This window comes from Pristis pectinata, chromosome 4 (assembly GCF_009764475.1).
Source record: "Pristis pectinata isolate sPriPec2 chromosome 4, sPriPec2.1.pri, whole genome shotgun sequence".
NCBI classification, from domain to species: Eukaryota; Metazoa; Chordata; class Chondrichthyes; order Rhinopristiformes; family Pristidae; genus Pristis; species Pristis pectinata.
The window spans coordinates 111,445,212-111,468,513 of NC_067408.1; the positions used below are offsets into that span (position 1 = coordinate 111,445,212).

At 45.5% G+C, this 23,302-nt stretch overlaps 1 protein-coding gene across 2 annotated transcripts in view; it reads left to right on the forward strand.

Annotated features, from left to right (window-relative positions):
- The window catches only part of jam2a (junctional adhesion molecule 2a), a 62,160-nt gene that overhangs the window by 764 nt on the left and 38,094 nt on the right, over positions 1-23,302 (forward strand). For both annotated transcript variants that reach the window (XM_052014714.1, XM_052014715.1), the window contains exon 2: positions 19,269-19,334. In XM_052014714.1, coding sequence (XP_051870674.1) covers positions 19,269-19,334 — 66 coding nt within the window. The remainder of the gene's footprint in view (positions 1-19,268; positions 19,335-23,302) is intronic.

The following is a 23,302-nucleotide window of genomic DNA, read 5'->3' on the forward strand; positions in this document are numbered from 1 at the left end:
CTCCTGGGACTGGGAGTTGGGGTGGTGATCCCTGAGCATTTTCTGGGGAGGAGAGAAGTGGTGATAGATGCAGAATGGCTGGTGTCTTTGGTCGTTTCATTGGCAGGGTGTGTTATGGGGAGTGCAGTAATCTGTTCCAAAAGCACTAATAAATTTGATGTCTGTTTCTACTTTAAAAACCTTTTTTTTAAACTTCACATAAAATATCTTTGTTTGATTCTGTTCCTGGGATTTTAACCTAGGATTTGTGTCATTTAGTTTAAACAGGCCAACACTGTCTGTGGGTTAAGGCAATGGTTGCAGGTAAAAGTGAGGATTTAGTTTTAGATTTAGTTAAAGATTTAGTTTTCCAGCACTACAGATCCCAGCCAAGGTGGTGATTGGTGGAAGCCAGGGCCTTGACACTGTTAAGTCGAACAGATGAAGGGTGAAGCAGATCTCCATTCTAATCCAGGTTCCTTTCATTCCAGGAGTGAATGAAACCCCCCCCCCAAAAAAAAAACAATGTAGATGCAGGAAGTCTGAAATAATGCTGGAAATACTCAGCAGGTCAGGCAGCAGCTGTGGGAAGAGAAGCAGAGTTAATGTCAACATTGTTTCTCTTAGTACTAGAGTGTTTCGAGCATTTTCTAGTTTTATCTCTTTGAGGAGATTTGTACAACTGCTCAGTAACACCCACGTTGCAAGGAAGTACTGGAGTCAACCATGCTCTTTCGCAAGGGCAGATGGGATTAGTACAGACAGATACTTGATGGTCAGCATGGACACAATGGGCTGAAGGGCCTGTTGCTGTGCTGTATGACTCCATGTGAGAAGTGATCACACAGTATGTACACGTTGTAGCACGCACCCTTGTGAGGCAGACCAATATGCCTGCCTTAATTCATGTACAAGCATCAATGGCAGCGCAGTGGGTAGAGCCGCTGTCTCACAGTTCCAGAGTCCAAGGTTCAATCCTGACCTCCAGCGCTGTCTGCGTGGAGTTTGCACGTTTTCCCTGTGACCGCGTGGGTTTCCTCTGGGTGCTCCGGTTTCCTCCCACACCCCAAAGATCAGGATCAGGTTTATTATCACTGACATATGTTGTGAAATTTGTTGTTTTGTGGCAGCAGTACAGTGCAAGACTTAAAAGTCACTACAAGTTACCAAAAAATAAATAAATACTGCAAAAGAGGAATAACGAGGTAGTGTTCATGGACCGTTCAGAAATCTGATGGCGGAGGGGAAGAGGCTGTTCCTGAATCGTTGAGTGTGGGTCTTCAGGCTCCTGTACCTCCTCCCCGATGGTAGTAATGTGAAGAGGGCATGTCCCGGGTGGTAGGGGTCCTTAATGATGGATGCTGCCTTCTTGAGGTGCTGCCTCTTGAAGATGTCCTCGATGGTATAAATTACCCCCAGTATGTAGGTGAGTGATGGAATCTGGGGGGGGGGGGGGGGAGTTGATGGGATTGTGGGGAGAATAAAATGAGTGTAAATGGACACTTTATAGTCCGCACAGACTCTGTGAGCTGAAGGGCCTACTTCCATGCTGTATGACTCTAGAACTCTTTGACTCTATGATTCTAACTCACTCCAAGCTGATGGCCCATTACCCCTGTGTTCACTTGCCTGCACTTAAGCTGTGCCTCAATTTTTAAATGTATTTGTTTTCAAATCCTTCTCCCAAGATTTTGCCCTCCCTCTCTCTGTAACCTCCACCTGTATAAACCCTCTGAGCAACGTAACAGAGTGTAGATAGCTCAGAGATTTACACAGGTGGAACTTGTGCATCCCAAACTTCGTTACCAGCCTATTGGTAAACGCCTTGTCTGAAAGCTCTGGAATTGCTGACCTGAACCTTACCCACCTCTTTGTAAAAATGACCTCTGACACTATTTTTGCCATATGTGACTCGGTATTGTGAGGCTCCTGTATGTCATGTTTTTCCATGTTGAAGGCGCTGTGCAAGTGGAGGTTGACACTGGAAATGCTCGCCAGGTCAGACAGCATCTGCAGAGGAGGAGATCTTTAAAGCCACAGTCCAGTGACCTTGCATCAATTCTGATTAAAGTTCATTGGATGAAACATTAACTCCATTTGCTCTCTGCACTGACTTCATTTTAATGTGCTCATGGCGTGTGCATGTTACCACCACACCAGCATTTATTGCCCCTAAACTGAGTTAATCGTCAGCTGTGTTGGTGGGTCTGTTGCCGTATATAACCTGATGGATAAAGGTGGCAGATTCCCTTTGCTGAAGCACGTCAGTGAACCAGTTAAGTTTTTACAACAATCTGCCAATTTTGTGGTTACCAGGACTGAAGCTAGCTTCTTAATTCCAAATTAATTTGGATTTAAGTTGCCCCGATTGGCATTGGTGAGATTCGAACCCGTGCCTCTGGATCAGCACTCCTAACCTCTGTCCAATAGCCCGATGACCATTACCATGCTCACCCCCAAAAATGCAGGGTTGGCTGGTTGAGTATTACTGAGAAGATGGGGAGTATCTAAGGCCCCACTCGCCTTCCTCTCCTCCAAGCGGCTCACTCTCATCATCCTGTAGCTGATTTGCAGGAAGGGGAAGGCTGATGCTGGTTGGTAAGGGGAGAGGCGGGAGGCAGCACTGATCAACACAAATATCCCATGGGCAATAATGGGTCACTAAGCAAGAGGCCAGTGAAACACCCTCAACGTACGTTCTGCATCTCTGACCTAAATGTTGCATTTTGGGAAGTCAAACCAGGGCAGGACTTGCACTGTAAAAGGCAGCGCCCTGGGAATGTTGTAGAACAGAGAGACCTCAGGGTACAAGTACATGGTTCCCTGAAAGTGGCGACACAGGTAGACAGGGTGGTGAAGAAAGTGTTTGACAGGCTTGCCTTCCTTGGATACAAGAGTCGGGACATCACGTTACAGCTGCACAGGACGTTGGTGAGACCGTACCTGGAATATTGTGTGCCGTTCTGGTTGCTGTACCATAGGCAAGATGTGATTAAGCTAGAGAGGATGCAGTAAAGATTCACAGGGATGTTGCCGGGACTGGAGGGCTTGAGTTATAAGCAGAGACTGGATAGGCTGGGATTGTCTTCCCTGGAGCAAAGGAGGCTGAGGGGTGACCTTATTGTAAAATCAGTGGAGGCATAGATAAGGTGGATGGTCAGTCTTTTTCCCAGGGTAGGGGAGTCTCAAACGAGAGGATATAGGTTTAAGGTGGGAGGGGAAAGATTTAAGGGGGACCTGAGGGGCAACTTCTTCACACAGAGGGTGATGGGTATATGGAACGAGCTGCCAGAGGAAGTGGTAGAGGCAGACACAGTTACAACGTTTAAAAGACATTTGGGCAGGTTCACGGATAGGAAAGGTTTAGCGGGATATGGGCCAAATGCAGGTAAGTGGGACTAGCCCAGGAAGGCATATTGGTTGGCATGGATGAGTTGGGCTGAAGGGCCTGTTTTCTGCTTTATAACTCTATGACCAAGTAAGAGGGACCTAATATCTGCTCTCATAGTATAATTCTATGGAATCATTTTTGAGGATTCACATTGGGAAAACAATTAATTTTCACAAAAGAATGCTTTTTAAGTATTTTGGGAGTAACTTTGTAAATATAGAGGATTTCAGTTTATCTCCTTATCCATATACCACTGCTACAAGTTGGTTCCTTAGCCACTGATTTCTTGCCCAAGTTTAGTTGTGTGACACAGATGTTCCTGGCCAGACCAGTGTTTATTAAGTGTCATTAATTACCATTGAATAGGTGGTGGTGTTTTGTTGGGAAGCATATCCTTTATTGTTTTTTTTAAATATCACCTCCTAGATGCCTAAAAAAGCAACCTTTAGTGAAAATCTAGAGTTAAAAATGGCCCTCTTAATATTTTTGTTTTTCTGAAAAGTTCACAAAGAATTTTGGTCTGTTTTTCCTACACCCTTGTTAACTTGGCCTTGGCAAGCAGTCAACTAGTGCAGCAATAACGACATTAGTTCCAGTATCTGAAGAGCAACATGCTCAGTGTGTATTTCCCTTCCATTGGCTGCTCCCCACATTCTTCTCACAGTCTCGTACATCTTTGCTTTTTTTAGAGGAAAGAAAAATAAGAGGCAAAAATGTATTGCATTTGTAGAAATGCATTTATAGATTTCGAAGCAGCAACATAAACTACAGATACAATTTTAACTGGATGCAGTTAAAGAAACATGAAAAGTTGAGGCTGTTTAAATTAAAATCAAGACAGTTTGTGCTTCTAAATCACTGGATCAGCTTTGTTTGAAGCACTAAGTACAACTCTAAGCACCACACTTTAAGGAGGACATCAAATTTTCTGTACAAACTCAACAGCAGCCCAATGTGATTTACAGACGATCTGTGTCATGTGTCTGCAAAAGGCCACTTATTTCTTCCAAGTTTAAAATCCCAGAGTGGCATTTTTGTTTTCGAAAAGCTTCAAGTATAAAAAGAATTATCCCAGACACAGTGGGGACGCAGGAGTGATTATCAGCGTGATACTGGGTGTACGAGAGTTGCTGCTCGACCCGCTGAGTTCCTCCAGCAGATTGTTTGTTGCTCCAGATTCCAGTATCTGTAGTCCCTTGTGTCCAGATAGAACATAGAACAGTACAGCAGTGGACAGGCCATTTGGCCCACAATGTTGTGCCAATCAAAACAACAGATGAAGCTCAGGGATGGCTAAGGAGAGATTTAATAGAGGGGGTTTGAAATCGAGGTTTGGTGGATGGGGAGAGACTGTATTTCCTGATTAGAAAACCTGAAACCAGTGGAAACAAAGCTGGAGGAATTAATGGGGAACCAGCGGGAGGTGAGAAGAACTGTTGCTCGGCAACCACTTGCGGCCTGGAACGCAAATAGTGAAGGGATAGTGGAAGCACTTTCAACCGTAACCTTCAAAGCGAAGGATATGGGAGTGGGACTAATTGGACAACTCTTTCAAAGGGTTGGCACAGGGACTATTATCTTGTCACGTCTCGCACAGGCTCTGCAGAGTGCTCGGGAATAACAACAACTAGAGGTGCTGTGAGTTTAATTAGGGATTTAGTTTGCAGGTTTTGCTCAGTTGAATTTGGGGTATTTGTGTTTTAGTTGGTTGTTTGAAATCAAACTCCAGACAAAGCTCAGCAACTTTCTATTTGAATAATGAACTTCAACTAAGTTAGGACTGACTTGCAGAGTTATAGTTATCTGTTTCCCACCTCTTCTACTCTGGGATATCCACGCCTTCCCCACCACCACCCCCAACAGAGTTCACAAGACTGCAACATCCACATTTTGAAAGCCATTTCCTTGAAGAAAACGCACACTTGACGTTGACAAAATCCCATGGTAATTTACCTCATAAAGTACACAAAAGGTTGAGCTAGACTTTGGGGACGGTTAAAACCAGAGAAAAAAAATCCAAATTCTAAGTTTATTGCATTAGTTTGGAGTGTAGGTGTGATGTGGTGTCATAGCAGGCTCCGACTAGAGCATAGAACATAGAACAGTACAGCACAGGAACAGGCCCTTCAGCCACGATGCTTGTGGTGTCATAGCAGGCTCCGACTAGAGCATAGAACATAGAACAGTACAGCACAGGAACAGGCCCTTCAGCCACGATGCTTGTGGTGTCATAGCAGGCTCCGACTAGAGCATAGAACATAGAACAGTACAGCACAGGAACAGGCCCTTCAGCCACGATGCTTGTGGTGTCATAGCAGGCTCCGACTAGAGCATAGAACATAGAACAGTACAGCACAGGAACAGGCCCTTCAGCCACGATGCTTGTGGTGTCATAGCAGGCTCCGACTAGAGCATAGAACATAGAACAGTACAGCACAGGAACCGGCCCTTCAGCCACAATGCTTGTACCAAACACAATGCCAAAACTAAATCCCCTTTGGTAAATTGGTTTGGTATTGTTGCACGTACCAAGGTACAGTGAAAAACTTTGTTTTGCATGCCATCCATACAAATCATTTCATTACAACAGTGCATTGAGGTAGCACAAGGGAAAACAATAACAGAATGCAGAATAAAGTGTTACAGTCACAGAGGAAGTGCAGTGCAGGCAGACAATAAGGTGCAAGGTTATAATGAGGTACATTGTGAGGTCAAGAGTCCATCTTATCGTACCAGGGATAAAATAGGGATTCTACCTGCATGTGATCCATATCCCTCCATTCCCTGTCAGTTTTCTTAAATGCCCCATCATATCTGCTTCCACCAATATCCCTGGCAGCCTGTTCGGGTAGTGGTGGAAACAGATATGATTGGGGGCATTTAGACAGGCACATGAACAGACGGGGAATGGAGGTGGTGTACTTCCAAGTCAGGATGGTGTACAGCTTGTATGAGATGCGGTTTGGGACCTCTCATGACGTCCCGAACCACATCTCATTCAAGTTGTACACCATCCTGACTTGGAAGTACATCAGGTTTCTTCATTGCTGTTGGGTGTCTCTTCCCCCAACAGTGGTGAGGGAGCACTGTCACCAGAGGTTCAAATAAGGCAGGTCATCACCAACCTCAAAAGCAAGTAGGATTGGGCAATAAATGTTGGCCATGCCACCAATGCCAAGATCCCAAAGATAAATGCAAAAATAGTTTCAAAACATAATCGCTATTGGAACGTAACAATTGCAGTAGCTAAGCTCAGCATAGCAAGATCCTACAAACAACAATGTGAAAAATTGAGTTCTATTAATATAGGAAGTGATTTTTAGTTGTGGGATAAATATTGCCCTAGATAGTAAAATGGTTTAGTCCAGGACATCTGTGTCATCTCATTGTGGACTTTATCATTTTGCCCAGTAACCAAGCCAACACTCCACTGTAGAGGTGTACAAGAGACATAGATCGAGTGGACAATCAGAGACTTTTTCCCAGGGCGACAATGGCTAACAACGAGGGGACATAATTTTAAGGTGACTGGAGGAAGACGTAAGGGGGATGTCGGGGTAAGTTTTTTTTTTACACAGTGAGTGATGGGTGCGTGGAACGCACTGCCTGCAGAGGTTGTGGGGACAAATACACTAGGGACATTTAAGAGACTCTTAGATAGACACATGAATGATAGAGAAATGGAGGGCTATGTGGGAGGGAAAGGTGAGATAGATCTTAGAGCAGGATAAAATCTTGGCACAACATTGTGGGCCAAAGGGCCTGCACTGTGCTGTGGTGTTCTATGTTGCGCAAGGAGTGGCAGCAGCAGTTTGGAGTGAATGATGTGAAGCTCCATCCAGTAATTCTACTTTACATTAATGATCCCAGGACATCAGTAGGGGGCAGGAAACAAAGAGCAGGAGAGTTCTCCTGAAGCCCCAAAACACAATCATTTATTTATCCCATTGATATTAATCGCCCCATCACAGGAAGGATGTGGAGGCTTTGGAGAGGGTGCAGAAGAGGTTCACTAGGATGCTGCCTGGATTAGAGGGTATGAGCTATCAGGAGAGGTTGGACAAACCTGGGTTGTTTTCTCTGAGGCTGAGGGAAGAGCTGATAGAAGTTTATAAAATTACATTAGGCACAGATAGGGTAGACAGTCAGAATCTTTATCATATGGTAGAAATGTCAAGTATTTGAGGCTATGCAAATGAGGGGGGTGGTAGTGGATGTGCGGGGCATGTTTTGTTTACATAGAGAGTGGTAGGTGTGAAACAGGCTCCCATCGTGTTCAGGACATTGTGGGCCAAAGATCCTGTTCCTGTGTATGCTTCAAAGTCAAGTCAAGTTCATTATCAACTGCACCACTACAGTGAGATACAGGTGCAGTGAAAAACTTGCTTGCAGCAGCATCATAGGCATGTAGATTCAAACTCACAGGACATAAGTTATAAAGACAGTGAAGAGAAGAAAAAAGACTGTGTGCAAAACAGAAGAGATTTAGTTTGACTTGGCATCGTGTTCGGCGCAGACATTGTGGGCTGAAGGGCCTGTTCCTGTGCTGTATCGTTCCATGTTTTGTATTCTATGTAAGCATGACACCATCCAGTATAAAGCAGCCCACTTGGTTGGCACTCCTTCCATTGTCCTAAACATCAGAGTGGAGCTTGTGAATTAAGGGTAATATTCTGGTGTGGATTGAGTGCTGGTTAACAGATAGATAACAAAGAACAGGAATAAACAGGGTGCCACAAGATCAGTGCTTGGGCCCCAACTGCTCACAATCTGCATCGACGATTTGGTTGAGGGGACCAAATGTAATTTTTCAAAATTACTGATGCCATGAAGCCAAGTGGGGTTGTGAGCAGTGGTGAAGGTGCACAGGGTCTTCAAGGCAAGCTGAGTGAGCGGGTGGAGAACAGTGTGGAAACGTCTGAGGCTATCTGCTTCTGCAGACAAACAGAAATGCTGAGAGGCTGGGGAATGTTGAAGGCCAAAAGCACTCGGGTAGCCTTGTGCACTGAAAACTAATGTCCGGGTGCAAGAAGCTGTCAGGAAGGCAAATGGTATGTCGGCCTTTGTTGCAAGAGGAATTGACCTTCAAGTAAAGATGTCTTACTACAGTTATACAGGGCCTCGGTGAGACCACACATGGAGTTTAGTGTGCAGTTTTGTCCTCCTTATCCAAAAAAATGGATATACTTTCTATAGAGGGAGTGCAGTGAAGATTCACCAGACCTGTTCCTGGGTTGTGGGTCTGTCACATGAGGAGAGATTGAATAGGCCAGTTCTTGAGAGATTAGAAGAATAATGAGCTGGAAAGGGTATAGAAAAGATTCACGGGGATGTTACCAGGTCTAGAAGGCTTGAGTTATAAGGAGAGGCTGCACAGGCTCGAGCCTTTTCCCTTGGAGCTGAGGGGTGACCTTATAGAGATTTATAAAATCATGATGTGCTTGGATAAGGTGGATGGTCACAGTCCTTTTCTCAGGGTAGGGGAGTCCAAAGCTCGAGGGCATAGGTTCAAAGGTGAGAGGGGAAAAGATTTATAAGGGACCTGAGGGGTAGGTTTTTCCACACAGAACGAGCTGCCAGAGGAAGTGCTAGGGGTGGGTGCAATACAATGTTTAAGAGACATTTGGACAGGTACAAGGATAGAAAAGGCCTAGAGGGACATGGGACTAGCTCAGTTAGATACCTTGGTTGGCATGAACGAGCCAGGTCACAGGGATGTTTCCCTGCTGTTTGACTCCATGACGATCTAATGAGACTTGACCTCGTTGAACTGAGAGGGGGCTTGACAGAGTAGATGGGGTGGAGGTGAGGGGAAATGTTTCCCACGACTGAGGATTATAGAATCTCCAAATCTCAAAAAGAGTAAAGCCATAGAGAATTTTTTTCACTCGGAGGGTGGTGAATCTCTGGAGTTCTCTGCTCCAGAGGATTGTGGAGGCTCGATCGTTATATTCAAGACAAATCCGTATCAGATTTATTATCACTGACTTGTATGAGATGAAACTTGTTGTTTTGCAACAGCAGTACAGTGCAGACACAAAAATTACAATAACTAACAAAATAAATAGTGCAATAAAAGAAGGAATAACGAGGTCATGTTGATGGACTGTTCAGAAATCTGATGGCAGAAGGGAAGAAGTTGTTCCTGAATCGTTGAGTGTGGGTCTTCAGGCTCCTGTACCTCCTCCCCGATGGTAGTAACGAGAACAGGGCATGTCCCGGATGTGAGGGTCCTTAATGACAGATGCCGCCTTCTTGAGGCACCGCCTCTTGAAGATGTCCTCGATGGTGGGGAGGGTCGTGCCCGTGATGGAGCTGGCTGAGTCTATAACCCTCTGCAGCCTCTTTCGATCCCGTGCATTGGAGCCTCCATACCAGATACAACCAGTCAGAATGCTCTCCATTGTACATCTATAGAAATTTGCAAGAGTCTTTGGTGACATACCAAATCTCCTCAAGCTCCTAATTTCGGATATTAAACCCATCAGAGGATATATGGGGATGTGGAAGGAAAGTGGTGTCCGAGAGAGATCAGCCAGGGACAGGCTTGAGGGCTGAATATCCAGCTCCTAATCTTATTTCTCATGTCCTTGATCCTGTTTTAGCTACTTATTCCTGGTCTATGTAATTACTGGAATGTAACCTTCCCAGCTGTCCTGGTGGGATTTGAACTTGCTTCAATGGATTGGTGGTCAAGGCCTCTGGATTACTAGTCCATTACTGTCTCCTGTTTGCTACCTGATACCCTGCACGTGTGTACCAGTAAAAAAGAGACCTGGGTTCCCATCTTTGATTCGGCCCGTCTCCAGTCCAGGTATCCTGAATCAAGTGCAGTGACCCTAACCTTGACCAGACTTCAGGGACTTGGTCCCGACGTAGGAGGGGTTTTCGTGGGACCTGTGGCCCAGATCCAATCTGTGTAACACGTATCAAGACTGAGTTGGAAGTGGAACAGATAAATCCCTGTGGAATTCTGCACAGCTGCTGAGTGTGAGGGGCACTTGTCTTTGGGAAGGCGGAATGTGACATACTCTTGCCGGGTTTCCCCAGGGTGTGAATGTTTGGGATTCCTTTGTGCCACTCCTTGTTTTGCCATTCAATCATTTTCTTTCTCTGTGTGTGTTGTTTGTGCTCATTAAAACTGTGTTGGCAATGGGTGTTGGAGATGATTGGTGATCAACACAGCTTTCCTACTTCAGGCACACAGCTAGACATGGAATAAAGGGAGCCTTCCTCTGCCTGTGACGTGCACTTGTGTCAGCAACTCTGCAGGCTTCAGAGTGAGTCGCCAGATTAGCATCAGCTTTGTCCAGCTATTCTCTTTGATCTTTGATCACTGCAGGCTCCAAAACACATCAGAATAACTCATTAGTGCTCGTGGCTGAACAATATAACACTCTGCAGGGCTACTGTAACACTGAGAGTAGTGGACAACGTCACACTCCTTTGAGTGAGTTGCACACATCCTTCCCCCATCCTGTGCTTTGAGGTCAGTGCTGCTCACTTTCTGCCCAAGTTCAATGGCTTGGCAATTGGCATCCAGTGCACTGGAGGTGTGGAGTTCCTGAGCATTGTCTGCATCAGTGTGTCCTTGCCACGGGAAATGGTCAGGGAACTTCCTGTCCTTAACAATGGGTTTAATGTTTCTCAGACACTGTCTACAGACGTTCGAGTTGCAAAATCAAGTTGAGTTTACTGTCGTGTGCACAAGTACATTGAGGTACAGGTACAATGAAAAACTTGCTTGCAGCAGCATAAGATTTCTTTATTAGTCATATGTACATTGAAACGCACAGTGAAATGCATCTTTTGCGTGGAGTGTTCTGGGGGCAGTCCACAAGTGTCGCCACGCTTCCGCCGCCAACATAGCATGCCCACAACTTCCTAACCCGTACACCTTTGGAATGTGGGAGGAAACTGGAGCATCCGGAGGAAACCCACACAGACACGTAGGCACAGACAAATCAAGAACTGCATCTTTGTTTCTTTTTAAAACCTCCCTTTTAAAGTCTTTTATTAACGGTGCGAGGATCCACTGCAGAACTCCAGTGGTCTGCTTTCTGATTGATGATATGGCATCTGGGTCACCAGGTGCTGATCCCAGCGCACTTGAGGCCCCTGTTCACACACTCCCCTTACACCCACCGGGTCCCAGTTCCCACCCACCAGGGCCCTGTGTCCCACTCTCCCTTTGCGCTCTCCAGGAGCCCACCCCCCCCGTGTCCCACTCTCTGTTTACAGTCATTTCGCTGCTTTGTAAAATCTTAAAGGGAATCAAAAGTACGTTGAAGCTTCAATTGTAATAACATCTAATAGTCTGGAAAACCTTCCAGTTGGCCCACCCGAGTCTGCTGGATTATTGGATTTTTACTGTACTCGCTACAGTCCCTTCAAGCTCTGTTTGAAGATGAATTTCCTGTTCCCTCTTCTCCATTCTGATGATGGGTAACGTTTTCCTACATTTTTGAATCGATGTATTCATCCACTTGGTGGAAACAATTCCATCAGTCGTAAGAACTTCAGATCATAAGAACCGAAGCAGGAGTAGGCCATTTCACCCTTCATGCCTGCTCTACCATTCACTAAGGTTATAGAGTTGTACAGCACAGAAATAGGCCCTTTGGCCCAACATGTTCATGCTAACCTTTTTGCCCTTCTTATACTAATCACATTTGCCTGCAGTATGACCATGTGCTTCTATAGCTTGCCTATTTAAGTGTCTGTCTAAATGCTTCAGAAAAGTAGTAAATGTACCTGATTCTAGCACCTCCTCTGGCAGCACCTTGCAGATATAAACCACCCTCCGTGTAATGGTGATGTCTGATCTTTTAATCATCACCTCTTTCTTGCACTTACCCTATATCCCTTGATATACAAACGTCTATCAATCCCATTGACTAAGCCTCTCCTTGGATATACTCATTCACTGAGCCTTTACTGGCAAAGAGTCACTGCCCCCTGGATGAAGAGATCTCCCCTCATCTCGGTCCTGAATGGCCAATCCTTTATTCTAAGACTCTGATACTTGATTCAAGGGACCTCAGCCAAAGAAAACACTATCTTTGCATCCACTCTGTCAATCCCTGAAACAAATTTGTACATTTTAATAAAATCACCTTGCATTCCTCCAAGAATAAAGTCAAGTTTATTGTCATATGCACAGGTGCAATGAAAAAATTACTTGCAGCAGCATCACTGGCACATAGCATCGGATACACAGCGTTCACAAGAAAAACCTAAACATAAATTATACGCAAATTTTTACAAGAAAGAACACAATTAGAACAAAAAAAATAAAGTCCTTGGTTGAGCAAAGTGGTCACAGTGTAGCTATACTGAGGTAGTGATCAGGGTTGTGCAGGTTGGTTCAAGAACCAAATGGTTGAAGGGAAGTAGCCATTCTTGAACCTGGTGGTGTGGGACTTCAGGCTTCTGTACCTCCTGCCTGATGGGAGCTGCGAGAAGATGGCATGGCCCAGATGGTGGGGATCTTTGACGATAGATGTTGCCTTCTTGAGGCGGCGTCTCATGTAGATACTCTCGATGGTGGGGAGGGATGTGCCAATGATGTATTGGGTTGAGCCCACTACTCTCTGCAGCCCCTTGCATCCTTGCACATTCGAATTGCCGTCCCAGACCATGATGCAACCAGTCAAGATACTTTGAACAGTACGTCTGTAGAAGTTCAAGTGTTTGGTGACAAGCCGAATCTCCCTAAGCTAAAAAAGTAAAGATGCTGGCATGCTTCCTTGTGATTACATCTACGTGCTGGGCCCAGGACAGGTCATCCGATATGTTAACGCCCAGGAATTTAAAGCTGCTGACTCTCTCCACCACACCGATTTTTTCCCCCGGTGTAGACCCAGTTTGCTTAATCATAGGGCAAAACCCCTATCCTGGAAATCAATCTGCTGAGCTATCCTTGTGTTCCCTCTATCACAAGTAATCGAACCTGTGCACTGCATTCTGCTCATGCCGTAACTCCCCTTAATCACCAGCTGATTTCCATCTTAATCCCTCCTCCTTGCAGAGGCCGATGAATCTCTGGAATTCTCTGCCCTAGAGTGTTGTGAAGGGATAGATCATTGGGTGTATTTAAATTAGATAAATTTTGGTAAGATGAGGGCTGTGGGGAACTGGCACAGAAGAGTAGATCATATTGAATGGTGGAGCAGGTTTGAGGGGCCGGGTGGCCTTCTCTTGCTATTTTCTTCCAACCCCATGCCTTGACTTGGCTCCAACCACTGCTGGATCGTCACCATCCACCACCCACACCCCCCCCCCCCCACTGATGACCCCCTCCTCGTGTCTCCAACACTCCTCTTCCTCAGGGACAACCCCCCCACCCTTTTCTGGCCTTTTTTACCCTCTCGCAACCTGTTTACTTCCAGTTTCTGACATGATATCAACTCTCTCCATGTCTCCCGCCCCCCCCCCCACCCTCTCCGAGTGCGTAGCCTCCACTCACTCCCACCAATCCCAGCCTTGCCGTCGGCCAGCTCCTGCCTCACCACACCCCCCCTCACCTCTTTATAGACCAAATCCCCTCTGCCCTGATTGAGGGTCTCAAGTATCCCTTTAACTATTGAACAGTTTCATTATACAATGAGATGGACTATGACCTCACGATCTACCTTGTTGTGACCTTGCACCTTATTGCACTGCACTTTCTCTGTAGTTGTGACGCTTTACTCTGTTATTGTTTTTACCTGTACTACATCAATGCACTCTGTACTAACTCAATGTATCTGCACTGTGTAATGAATTGACCTGTACGAACGGTATGCAAGACAAGTTTTTCACTGTACCTTGGTACAAGTGACAATATTAAATCAATACCAAGATGCTGCCTGACCCGCTGAGTTCCTCCAGTGGTGTGTGTTTTTTTTCTCCAGATTCCAGCATCTACGGTCTCTTGTGTCTCTGACTTCTTGTTCTCAGTGCCACAGGATGCAATAGTGAGGCAGATAAAGTTCCCAGGCTCGTGCTCCAGTGATTTAGAACAAAGGAATTCTGGCCTGACCTGTCAGTGCAGAGCTGAGAGCATCGGGAGCTGCAGAAGGGCAGTGTTTTGGATCAACGCTGTGTGGGCTCTGTGCTGATGGAAACTGGTGTTAGTTGGAAGAGAATTGGAAGCTTCTTCCCCAGTGTGCTGGGCACTGTTTATTCCTCAAACAGACATTGCTAAATTATCTTGGATTATCAGGACATTATCACATTACAATTTGCGTGGTTGCTGTAAACATGAAGTAACATAAGGAACAGAAGTAGGCTATCTGGCCCCTGCAATATTCAGTAAGATTATGGCTTGTCTTTTAACCTGGCATCACTTTTCTGCACTGATCCCTTATCCCTTGATTCCCTTATTATTCAAAAATGATTGGCTGTTGTGTTTCCTAGATCACAGCTGTGATTACAAAAATATTTCATTGGCTGTAAATCATTTTGGTGACATTGAGAGCTTATGAAAGATGTTGTTTATCTCAGAGTCAGAATTATTATCACTGACTTCTATTACTTGAAATTTATTGTTTTGTGGCAGCAGTACAGTGCAAAGATACGGTAATTACTACAAATTACAAAAAAAAGGAATAATGAGGTATTGTTCATGGACCATTCAGAAATCTGATGGTGGAGGGGAAGAAACTGTTCCTGAATCATTGAGTGTGGGTCTTCAGGCTCCTGTACCTCCTCCCTGATGGTAGTAACGAGAAGAGAACATTTCCTAGATGGTGATAGTCCCTAGTGATGGATGACACTTCATTGATGCACCGCCTCTTGGAGATGTCCTTGATGATCTTTTCTCCTTTTTAATTCTTGAATGTGTGATTCGGTAAAGGAGCCAAGTGTTTTTTTTTAGTTTTGGAAACATACAGAGTTCACCTTCTGTTTTCCCTTTGTCTGTACAAAGATACAGGCTATCCCACCATTATAGCCCAGGACACTGCTACATATTGGTATCAAGTTCAAGTTACTGTAATTGTCATTCACCCATATGCTATAAAAATACATGGAGGAACAAGATGTCATTTCCCCCAGACTCTCTCAACAGAAGACGTACATAAAACAGAAGACATACAATAAACGCAGACAAAAAAATTGTGCAAGTACAAATAATGCAAAAAAGTGGGATGTACAGAATACAAATTTAGTGCAGGGTTAGTGCAAAACTGAGTTAGACAAAGAAAATACAGAACTCAGTGTGTTGCACTAATTGTATAAACATGTTCAGCAGCAGCCAAAGTTCTTAAACGTCGTTGTGCAAACCAGGGCTTTTGACGTGGCATTTGTCTGAGACTGCCTCCAGGGTATTCAGGAGCCAGACAGCCTGGGGGGAAAAACTGTTGTACAGTTGGTTTATTGTTGTCACTTGTACCGAGGTACAGTGGAAAAACTTGTCTTGCATACCAATTGTACAAGTCAATTCATTACACAGTGCAGTTATGGGAGTGAGTACAGAGTGCATTGATGTAGTACAGGTAAAAATAATAACAGTACAGAGTAAAGTGTCACAGCTACAGAGAAAGTGCAGTGCTGTAAGGTGCAAGGTCACACCAAGGTAGATCATGAGGTCAGAGTCCATCTCATCGTATAAGGGAACCATTCAATAGCCCCATCACAGTGGGGTAGAATCTGTCCTTGAGTCTGGTGGAACGTGCCCTCAGGCTCCTGTATGTTCTACCTGATGGAAGAGGAGAGAAGAGAGAATGACCCGGGTGGGTGGGGTCTTTGATTATGCTGGTTACTTCACCCAGACAGCAAGAGGTAAAGACAGAGTCCAAGGAGGGGAGGCTGGTGTCCATGATGTACTGGGCTGTGCCCACAACTCTCTAACTCCTATAGTATTAAATTCAAAAGCCCGGCGTACATCCAAGCAGTTGTTCCTATTAATGACAGAACTAGTTTCCTCTCTCTCTCTCCACCTTTAGTAATTGTTCTTTCTTATCAGTCTCATATACTTTTGATGCCATTCATTAAAGTTCTGTTGGGGGATGTGGTGCTTTTGTGTATTTTCTGACTTGCGGACAAAATTGACTTATGGACGAGTGTAAAAACAGAACCTGTTCATTACCCAGGGACGTTCTGTACTGGCGATTAGCAGTTCAATGGGACTGATGGGGTTACTCTACAAAGCACCAGTATGGGCTGAATGACCTCTTGATGACTGTCAGAGGGAATCCTTCCTACAAGTGTTGAACAGTTAAGTAGAGGCAGTACATCCGCAACTCTCGCTGTGCGACCCGTGGGAGGGACTTGGTGTGGTGTCCTGGAAAGGAACGAATAAACAAGCCTAGAATCCTTCACAGACTATAGCTTGGGCTGTCAGGATTATGCATTTGAACGGTAGCCAAAGAAACTGCTTGTATTGAGCTGTCCCTGTTGGAGAGTTTAATATGGCTGGAATGCGGAGGGATCTAAGGATTTCATTTTGTTTTCATATTCTTTTTGCCGATTATATTCCACCCTCCCAAAAATCCGCACCTAATATCGACTCCAGTTCCCTGCTCTGTCGGCAGCCCTGGCACTGAGTCCAGTCTGTAGGGCGAACTCCAAGCAGTGCTGAGACAAGGGAGTGCTGCACTGTCAGCTGAGTGGTTTACCCAAGCCCTTCTCTGCCTTCCCTGGTGGAGATAAATCTTTGTAAGATGCTCCGGGTCATAGAATCGTAGAGTTGTACAACACAGAAACAGGCCCTTCAGCTCATCACGTCCATGCTAACCTTTTTCCCAATCTACACTAATCCCACTTCCCTTCATTAGTTCCATATCCTTCTATGCCTTGCCTATTTGTGTCTGTCTAAATGCCTCTTAAATTTCGTAACCGTATCTGACTCCACCAACTCCTCTGGCAGTGTGTTCCAGATAGCAACTGCTCTCTGTGTTAAGACCTACATGTTAAAACCATGTGTTAAGATCTCCTGTAGTTATTTACAGGAGGTGCTGTCTCAGGAAGGCAACATCCACATCAAAGATCCCCATCATCCAGGCCATGCCATCTTCTCACAGCTACCATCGGGCAGGAGGTACAGAAGCCTGAGGTCCCACACCACCAGGTTCAAGAACAGTTACTTCCCTTCAACCATACAATTCTTGAACCAACCTGCACAACCCTAATCACTACAGCTTAGCAACACTATGACCACTACACTAAAATGGACTTTTTTTTTTGTTATAATTATGTTCTTTCTTGTAAAAAATTGTGTATAGTTTATATTTTTCTTGTGAATGCTGCTTACCTGATGCTATGTGCCTGTGATGCTGCTGCAAGTAAGTTTTTCATTGCACCTGGACAATAAACTTGACTTTGAAGATAGCTTACCCCTGGTTGGCATAGATGAGTTGGGCCGAAGGGCCTGTCTCCATGCTGTCTAACTCTATGATTCTATGACCCTCAGATCCCCCTTAAAATTCCTTCCTCTGACCTTGCACCTTGTTTTTGATACCCCTACCGTGCGAAAAAGATTCTGCCTCTCTACTTTATCTGTGCCACTCATAATCTTAGATATCCGGTCACCCCTCAGCCTCCTTTGCTCCAGAGGGCATCAAGCCCAGCTTATCCAGTCTCTCCCTATAACCGAAGTCTTCCAATCCAGGCCTCCTGTTGAATTGGTATTGGTTTATTACTGTCGCTTGTACAGACGTATAGTGGAAAAACTTGTTTTGTATACTGTACGTACAGATCAATTCATTACACAGTGCATTGAGGTAGTACAGGGTAAAAACAATAACAGAATACAATAAAGTGTCACAGCTACAGGGAAGTGCATTGCAGGTAGACAATAAGGTGCAAGGAATTTGAAGGCAGAATATATGGTTAATGGCAGGACACTTAGCAGTGTGGAGGAACAGGGGGATCTAGGGGTCCACGTCTTTAGATCCCTCAAGGTTGCCACGCTGATCGATAGGGTTGTTAAGAAGGTGTATGGTGTGTCGGCCTTCATTAGTTGGGGTATTGAGTTCAAGAGCCGTGAGGTAATGTTGCAGCTCTATAGAACTCTGGTTAGACCACACTTGGAGTATTGTGTTCAGTTCAGGTCACCTCATTATAGGAAGGATGTGGAAGCTTTAGAGAGGGTGCAGAGGAGATTTGCCAGGATGTTGCCTGGATTGGAGAGCATGTCTTATGAGGATAGGTTGAGTGAGCTAGGGCTTTTCTCTTTGGAGAGAAGGAGGATGAGAGGTGACTTGATAGAAGTGTACAAGATGATAAGAGGCATAGATCGAGTGGACAGTCAGAGACTTTTTTTCCCAGGGCAACAGTGGCTAACATGAGGGGACATAATTTTAAGGTGATTAGAGGAAGGTTATAAGGGGATGTCAGGGGTAAGTTTTGTTTTACACAGAGAGTGGTAGGTGCGTGGAACGCACTGCCGGCAGAGGTTGTGGGGGCAGATACATCAGGGACGTTTAAGAGAGACTTAGATAGCCACATGGTCACCCCTCAGTTGTCAGTTCAACAAGTTCTCATACGTGAAGGGTGGTGCTGAGCGAGAAGCCACTTTGCCCCACCAGTGCCCTGGACTCTGCAATCCCTCCCTAATCTTCTCAGCTTTACCATCTCACTTGTTTAAGACCCTCATTAAAGAGTTTGCGCTTTGATCAGACTTTAGTTGACCTGCTTTGATGGGTCCTTTCATAAGCTGCTGCCAGTTTGAGCCTAGTCGGCTGGTAGGCGCTCCAGGACAGTTTGCTCCATCACTCAAGTTGTCACGGTGACCTTGAGGTCAAGGAGTAGCCTCCACCTTCGGAATAGAGGTGAGGGGGGGCAAACGATGTAGTGAGTGTATCAGAGCTGTGACGTTCAGTGAACAGTCCGATCGGTGACAAAGGGTGGATCTGCATTTGCAACGATACTCGACAAACCCTGCCTGAGTTTCTTTTCCTTTGTTTGTTTTCAGTCCATCGAACCAGCGGGGTCAACATTGTATCTTCAAGCAGTGATGTTGAAGTGAACGAGTTCGAAAGTAAGTGCTGTGCTGAATCTCCGTGTGTCTCCAGATTCTGTGTACGCTCGGCTGGTGCTGGGTCAGAGACTTTCCCTCACCAGCCAACGTCTTGAGCTCCAGAGTCCCCTCTCTGCCTCTCTCCTCCTATAGGTCACCTCTTCAGGCTGTGACTCATTGGCAAAAGTTGTAGTCAACTGTACCAGTCCCTCCTTATCTCTACACAAAAAGGAGGCCATTCAGCCCTTCGGGTCCATGATGGCTCCCAGGGAAGCAATCCCAAAAGTCCATTTCCCCCACTCCATATTTCCCTGTATGCCTACACCCTGATCTTCCCTTCATTGTCCACCAACTCTCCTTTGAGTCTTCTTGCCATTCATTCTGGATCCCAGTAGAGCAATACCATTAGCCCTATTCCCTTTATTCCTACAAGTGATCTTCTCCAGTGTCTGATTGATGCTGTTTTCTTGTATACTACTTTAGAAGGCCTGGTCCCCTTCCCTGTGATAAAGGCTGGACAGGGTCACAAATTGCTCTTTTGTCCTTATCGAAAGGTGAATTGCTGGTTTTCTTGACGTGACGTGTGCACGGCGATGAATTCTTCTGTGATGTCGAGTGCCCTGCTTGCATTGGCAGAGGAATGAGCACCTTCCAACTGCAGCTTGTTAATTCAAGGAATTTCATGCAGTTGTATCTCATCCTAAATGGCGCACATGTCGACTTCAATCATCCGTCCTACCTGAGATAAAGCAAAACCATCCACTTTGGCTACAGAGACCTACAGCATGGAAACAGGCCCTTCAGCCTACTGGGTTTACACTGACCATCAACCGTCCATTTACGCTAATCCCCACGTTCCCGGACAGCTTCCACCCCCACCCCCCCCCCAACCCCCCCCCACCCCCCCCCCCCCCCCCCCCCCCCCCCAAAATTCTACCACTCACTACACACTAGACGCAATTTAGTCAACCAACCATCCTGAGTCTGCTTCCAACACCCTGTTGGGAAGAGAGTTCCAAAGACTTGCAGTCCTCCGAGAACAGGACTTGCAGTCCTCTTGCACCTCTGCCTTAAATGGGTGATGCTTATTTTTAAATAGTAACCCTTCATTCAAGATTCCCCCACCAGTGGAAACATCCACCCTGTCAAAGTCCCTCGGGATGTTACACATTTCAATCAAGTCCCCTCTCGCCCTTCACGACCCCAGGGGTACAAGCCCAACCTCTACATGTAAGATGACTGCCCATTCCAGGGATGACTCCATTAAACCTTCTATGAACTGCTTCCAACGTATTAAAATCCTTCCTTGAATGTGGAGACCAGTTCTGTACAGAGTGCCCTACCTGTGGTCTTACGTCATGTTTAACTGAAACATAACCGTTTCTGTTCCTTCGTAATTTTGTACATCTCCATCAGGTCACCCCTTCACTCCAGGGAAAACAAACACAATTTCTCCTTAATTCATAATTCTCCAATCCAGGCAATATCCTGAAACACTGACTCTGCATTACCGTCCATAGATGCTGTCTAACCAGCTGAGTAAATTGGTTTATTATTGTCACGTACTGAGGTACAGTGAAAAACTCTTTTGCATGCCATCCATGACAGAACATTTCATCACGTCAGTGTATTGAGGTAGTACAAGGGAAAAGCAATAACAGAGTGCAGAATAGAGTGTTACAGTTACAGAGGAAGTGCAGTACAGGTAGACAATAAGGTGCAAGGCCATAACGAGGTAGATTGTGAGGTCAAGAATCCATTTTATCGCACTAGGGGACCATTCAATAGTCTTATAACAGCAGGATAGAAGCTGTCCTTGAGGCTGGTGGTACGTGCTTTCAGGCTTTTGTATCTTCTGACCGATGGGAGGCAGGGGGAAGAGAGAATGTCCAGGGTGGAGGGGTCTTTGATTATGTTGGCTGTTTTACCGGGGCAGCGAGAGGTGTTGCTCCAGGTTCCAGCATCTGTAGCCTCTTGTGTCAACATCCTGGTGAATCTCCTCTGCACTCTCTCCAGTGTAATCACATCACCATAGTCTACAGACCTCAAAGTTTTGTATTCAGTCCTTTACTGTTCAGTCCATCTGGGGTCCAGTGTGAACAGTCTCCCATTCATCCAGTTTGAAAGGTATTTACCACAGCTTTGCCCATACATTTCATTTGCTCATATCTCTTTAGAACGTAATGTTTCAAACTACACAACTGTCTGAAATCAGCCAGGATCTTATTGAATGATAGAACCAGCACAAGGGGCTGAATGGCCTACACTCCTGCTATTCCTTATGTTCTTGTGTACCACAGTGGCATCATCAGACAGCTTCCTATTCCATCATCTAAGTCAATTGTAAATACGATGAACTACTGCAGTCCCAACATTGACCTAACCCAGTCATGCCCTACTAATACAAGTCCCTCCCCATTATTCCCACTTGCCAAATGACCGCACTCCAAATCATGTTAATAATTTGTTGGGAATTTCATGAGCTTCAATTGTGGCAAAGCTGAAGAGCATGGAATGTTCAACATCAACTTCAAATAACAGGGGAGTTATTAAGTACCATAGAACCATACAGCACAAAACAGGCCCTTCGGCCCACCATGTTGTGCCGTCCATCAAACCACCCTCACGCTACCTAACCCCTTCCTCCCGCATATCCCCCCATCCCACACTCCTCCTCCATATGCCTATCCAACAAGCTCTTGAACCTGTCCAATGTATCTGCCTCCCCACCACCCAGGCAGTGCATTCCATGCACCAACCACTCTCTGGGTGAAACCACCCCTGCCTATCAGGAGCCTACATGTAACTTTTGTAGGCTATAATGATGTGATTATGGGGAGAGCAGGATGTTGCTTGGATTGGAACATAGATTCAGAGAGTCATACAGCACAGAAACAGGCCGTTCGGCCCAACTCATCCATGCCAACCAAGATACATATCTTAGCTAATCCAGTTTGGCCAACGTCCCTCTAAGAGTTTCCTATCCACATACCTGTCCAAATATCTTTTAAATGTTGAAATTGTACCCGTGTCTATCACTTCTCATGATAGCAGCTCGTTCCATATACGCACCACCCTCTGTGTGGAAAAATTTGCCCCTCAGATCCTCTTTAAACCTGCCCCCTCTCACCTTGAACTGATGTCCTCTGGTTTTAGGTTCTCCAACCCTGGGAAAAAGACTGTGTCTATCTACCCTATGTATGCTCCTCATGATTTTATAAACCTCTATAAGGTCGCCCCTCAGCCTCCTTCACTCCAGGGAAAACAGTCCCGGCCTATCTGGTCTCTCCTCATAACGCAAGCCGTCCAGTCCAGGCAACATTGACATAGATAGGAATTGGAATCGGTTTATTATTGTCACAGTGGAAAAACTTGTCTTGCATACTGTTCATACAGATCGATTTATTACAACAGTGCATTGAGGTAGTACAAGGTAGGATAATAATAGAATACAGAATAAAATGTTACAGTTACAGAGAAAGTGCAGTGCAGGCAGACAATAAGGTGCAAAGTCATAAGGTAGATTGTGAGGTCAAGAGTCCATCTTATCGTACTAGGGAACCATTCAATAGTCTTATAACATCAGGGTAGAAGCTGTCCTTGAGCCTGGTGGTATGTGTTTTCAGGCTTTTGTATCTCCTGCCCGATGGGAGAGGGGAGAAGAGAGAATGTCCCGGGTGGGTGGGGTCTTTGATTATGCTGGCTGCTTTGCTGAGGCAGCAAGAGGTATAGACAGAGTCCATGGAGGGGAGGCTGGTTTCCGTGATGTGCTGGGCTGTGTCCACAACTCTCTGCAGTTTCTTGCGGTCTCAGGCAGAGCAGTTGCCATACCAAGCCGTGATGCATCCAGATAAGATGCTTTCTATGTGGTTGGACCAGGACAGGCTATTGGTGATGTTCACTCCTAGGAACTTGAGGCTTTCAACCCTCTCGACCTCAGCACTGTTGATGTAGAACGTAGATTTAAGGTGAGAGGGCAAGGATTTAAA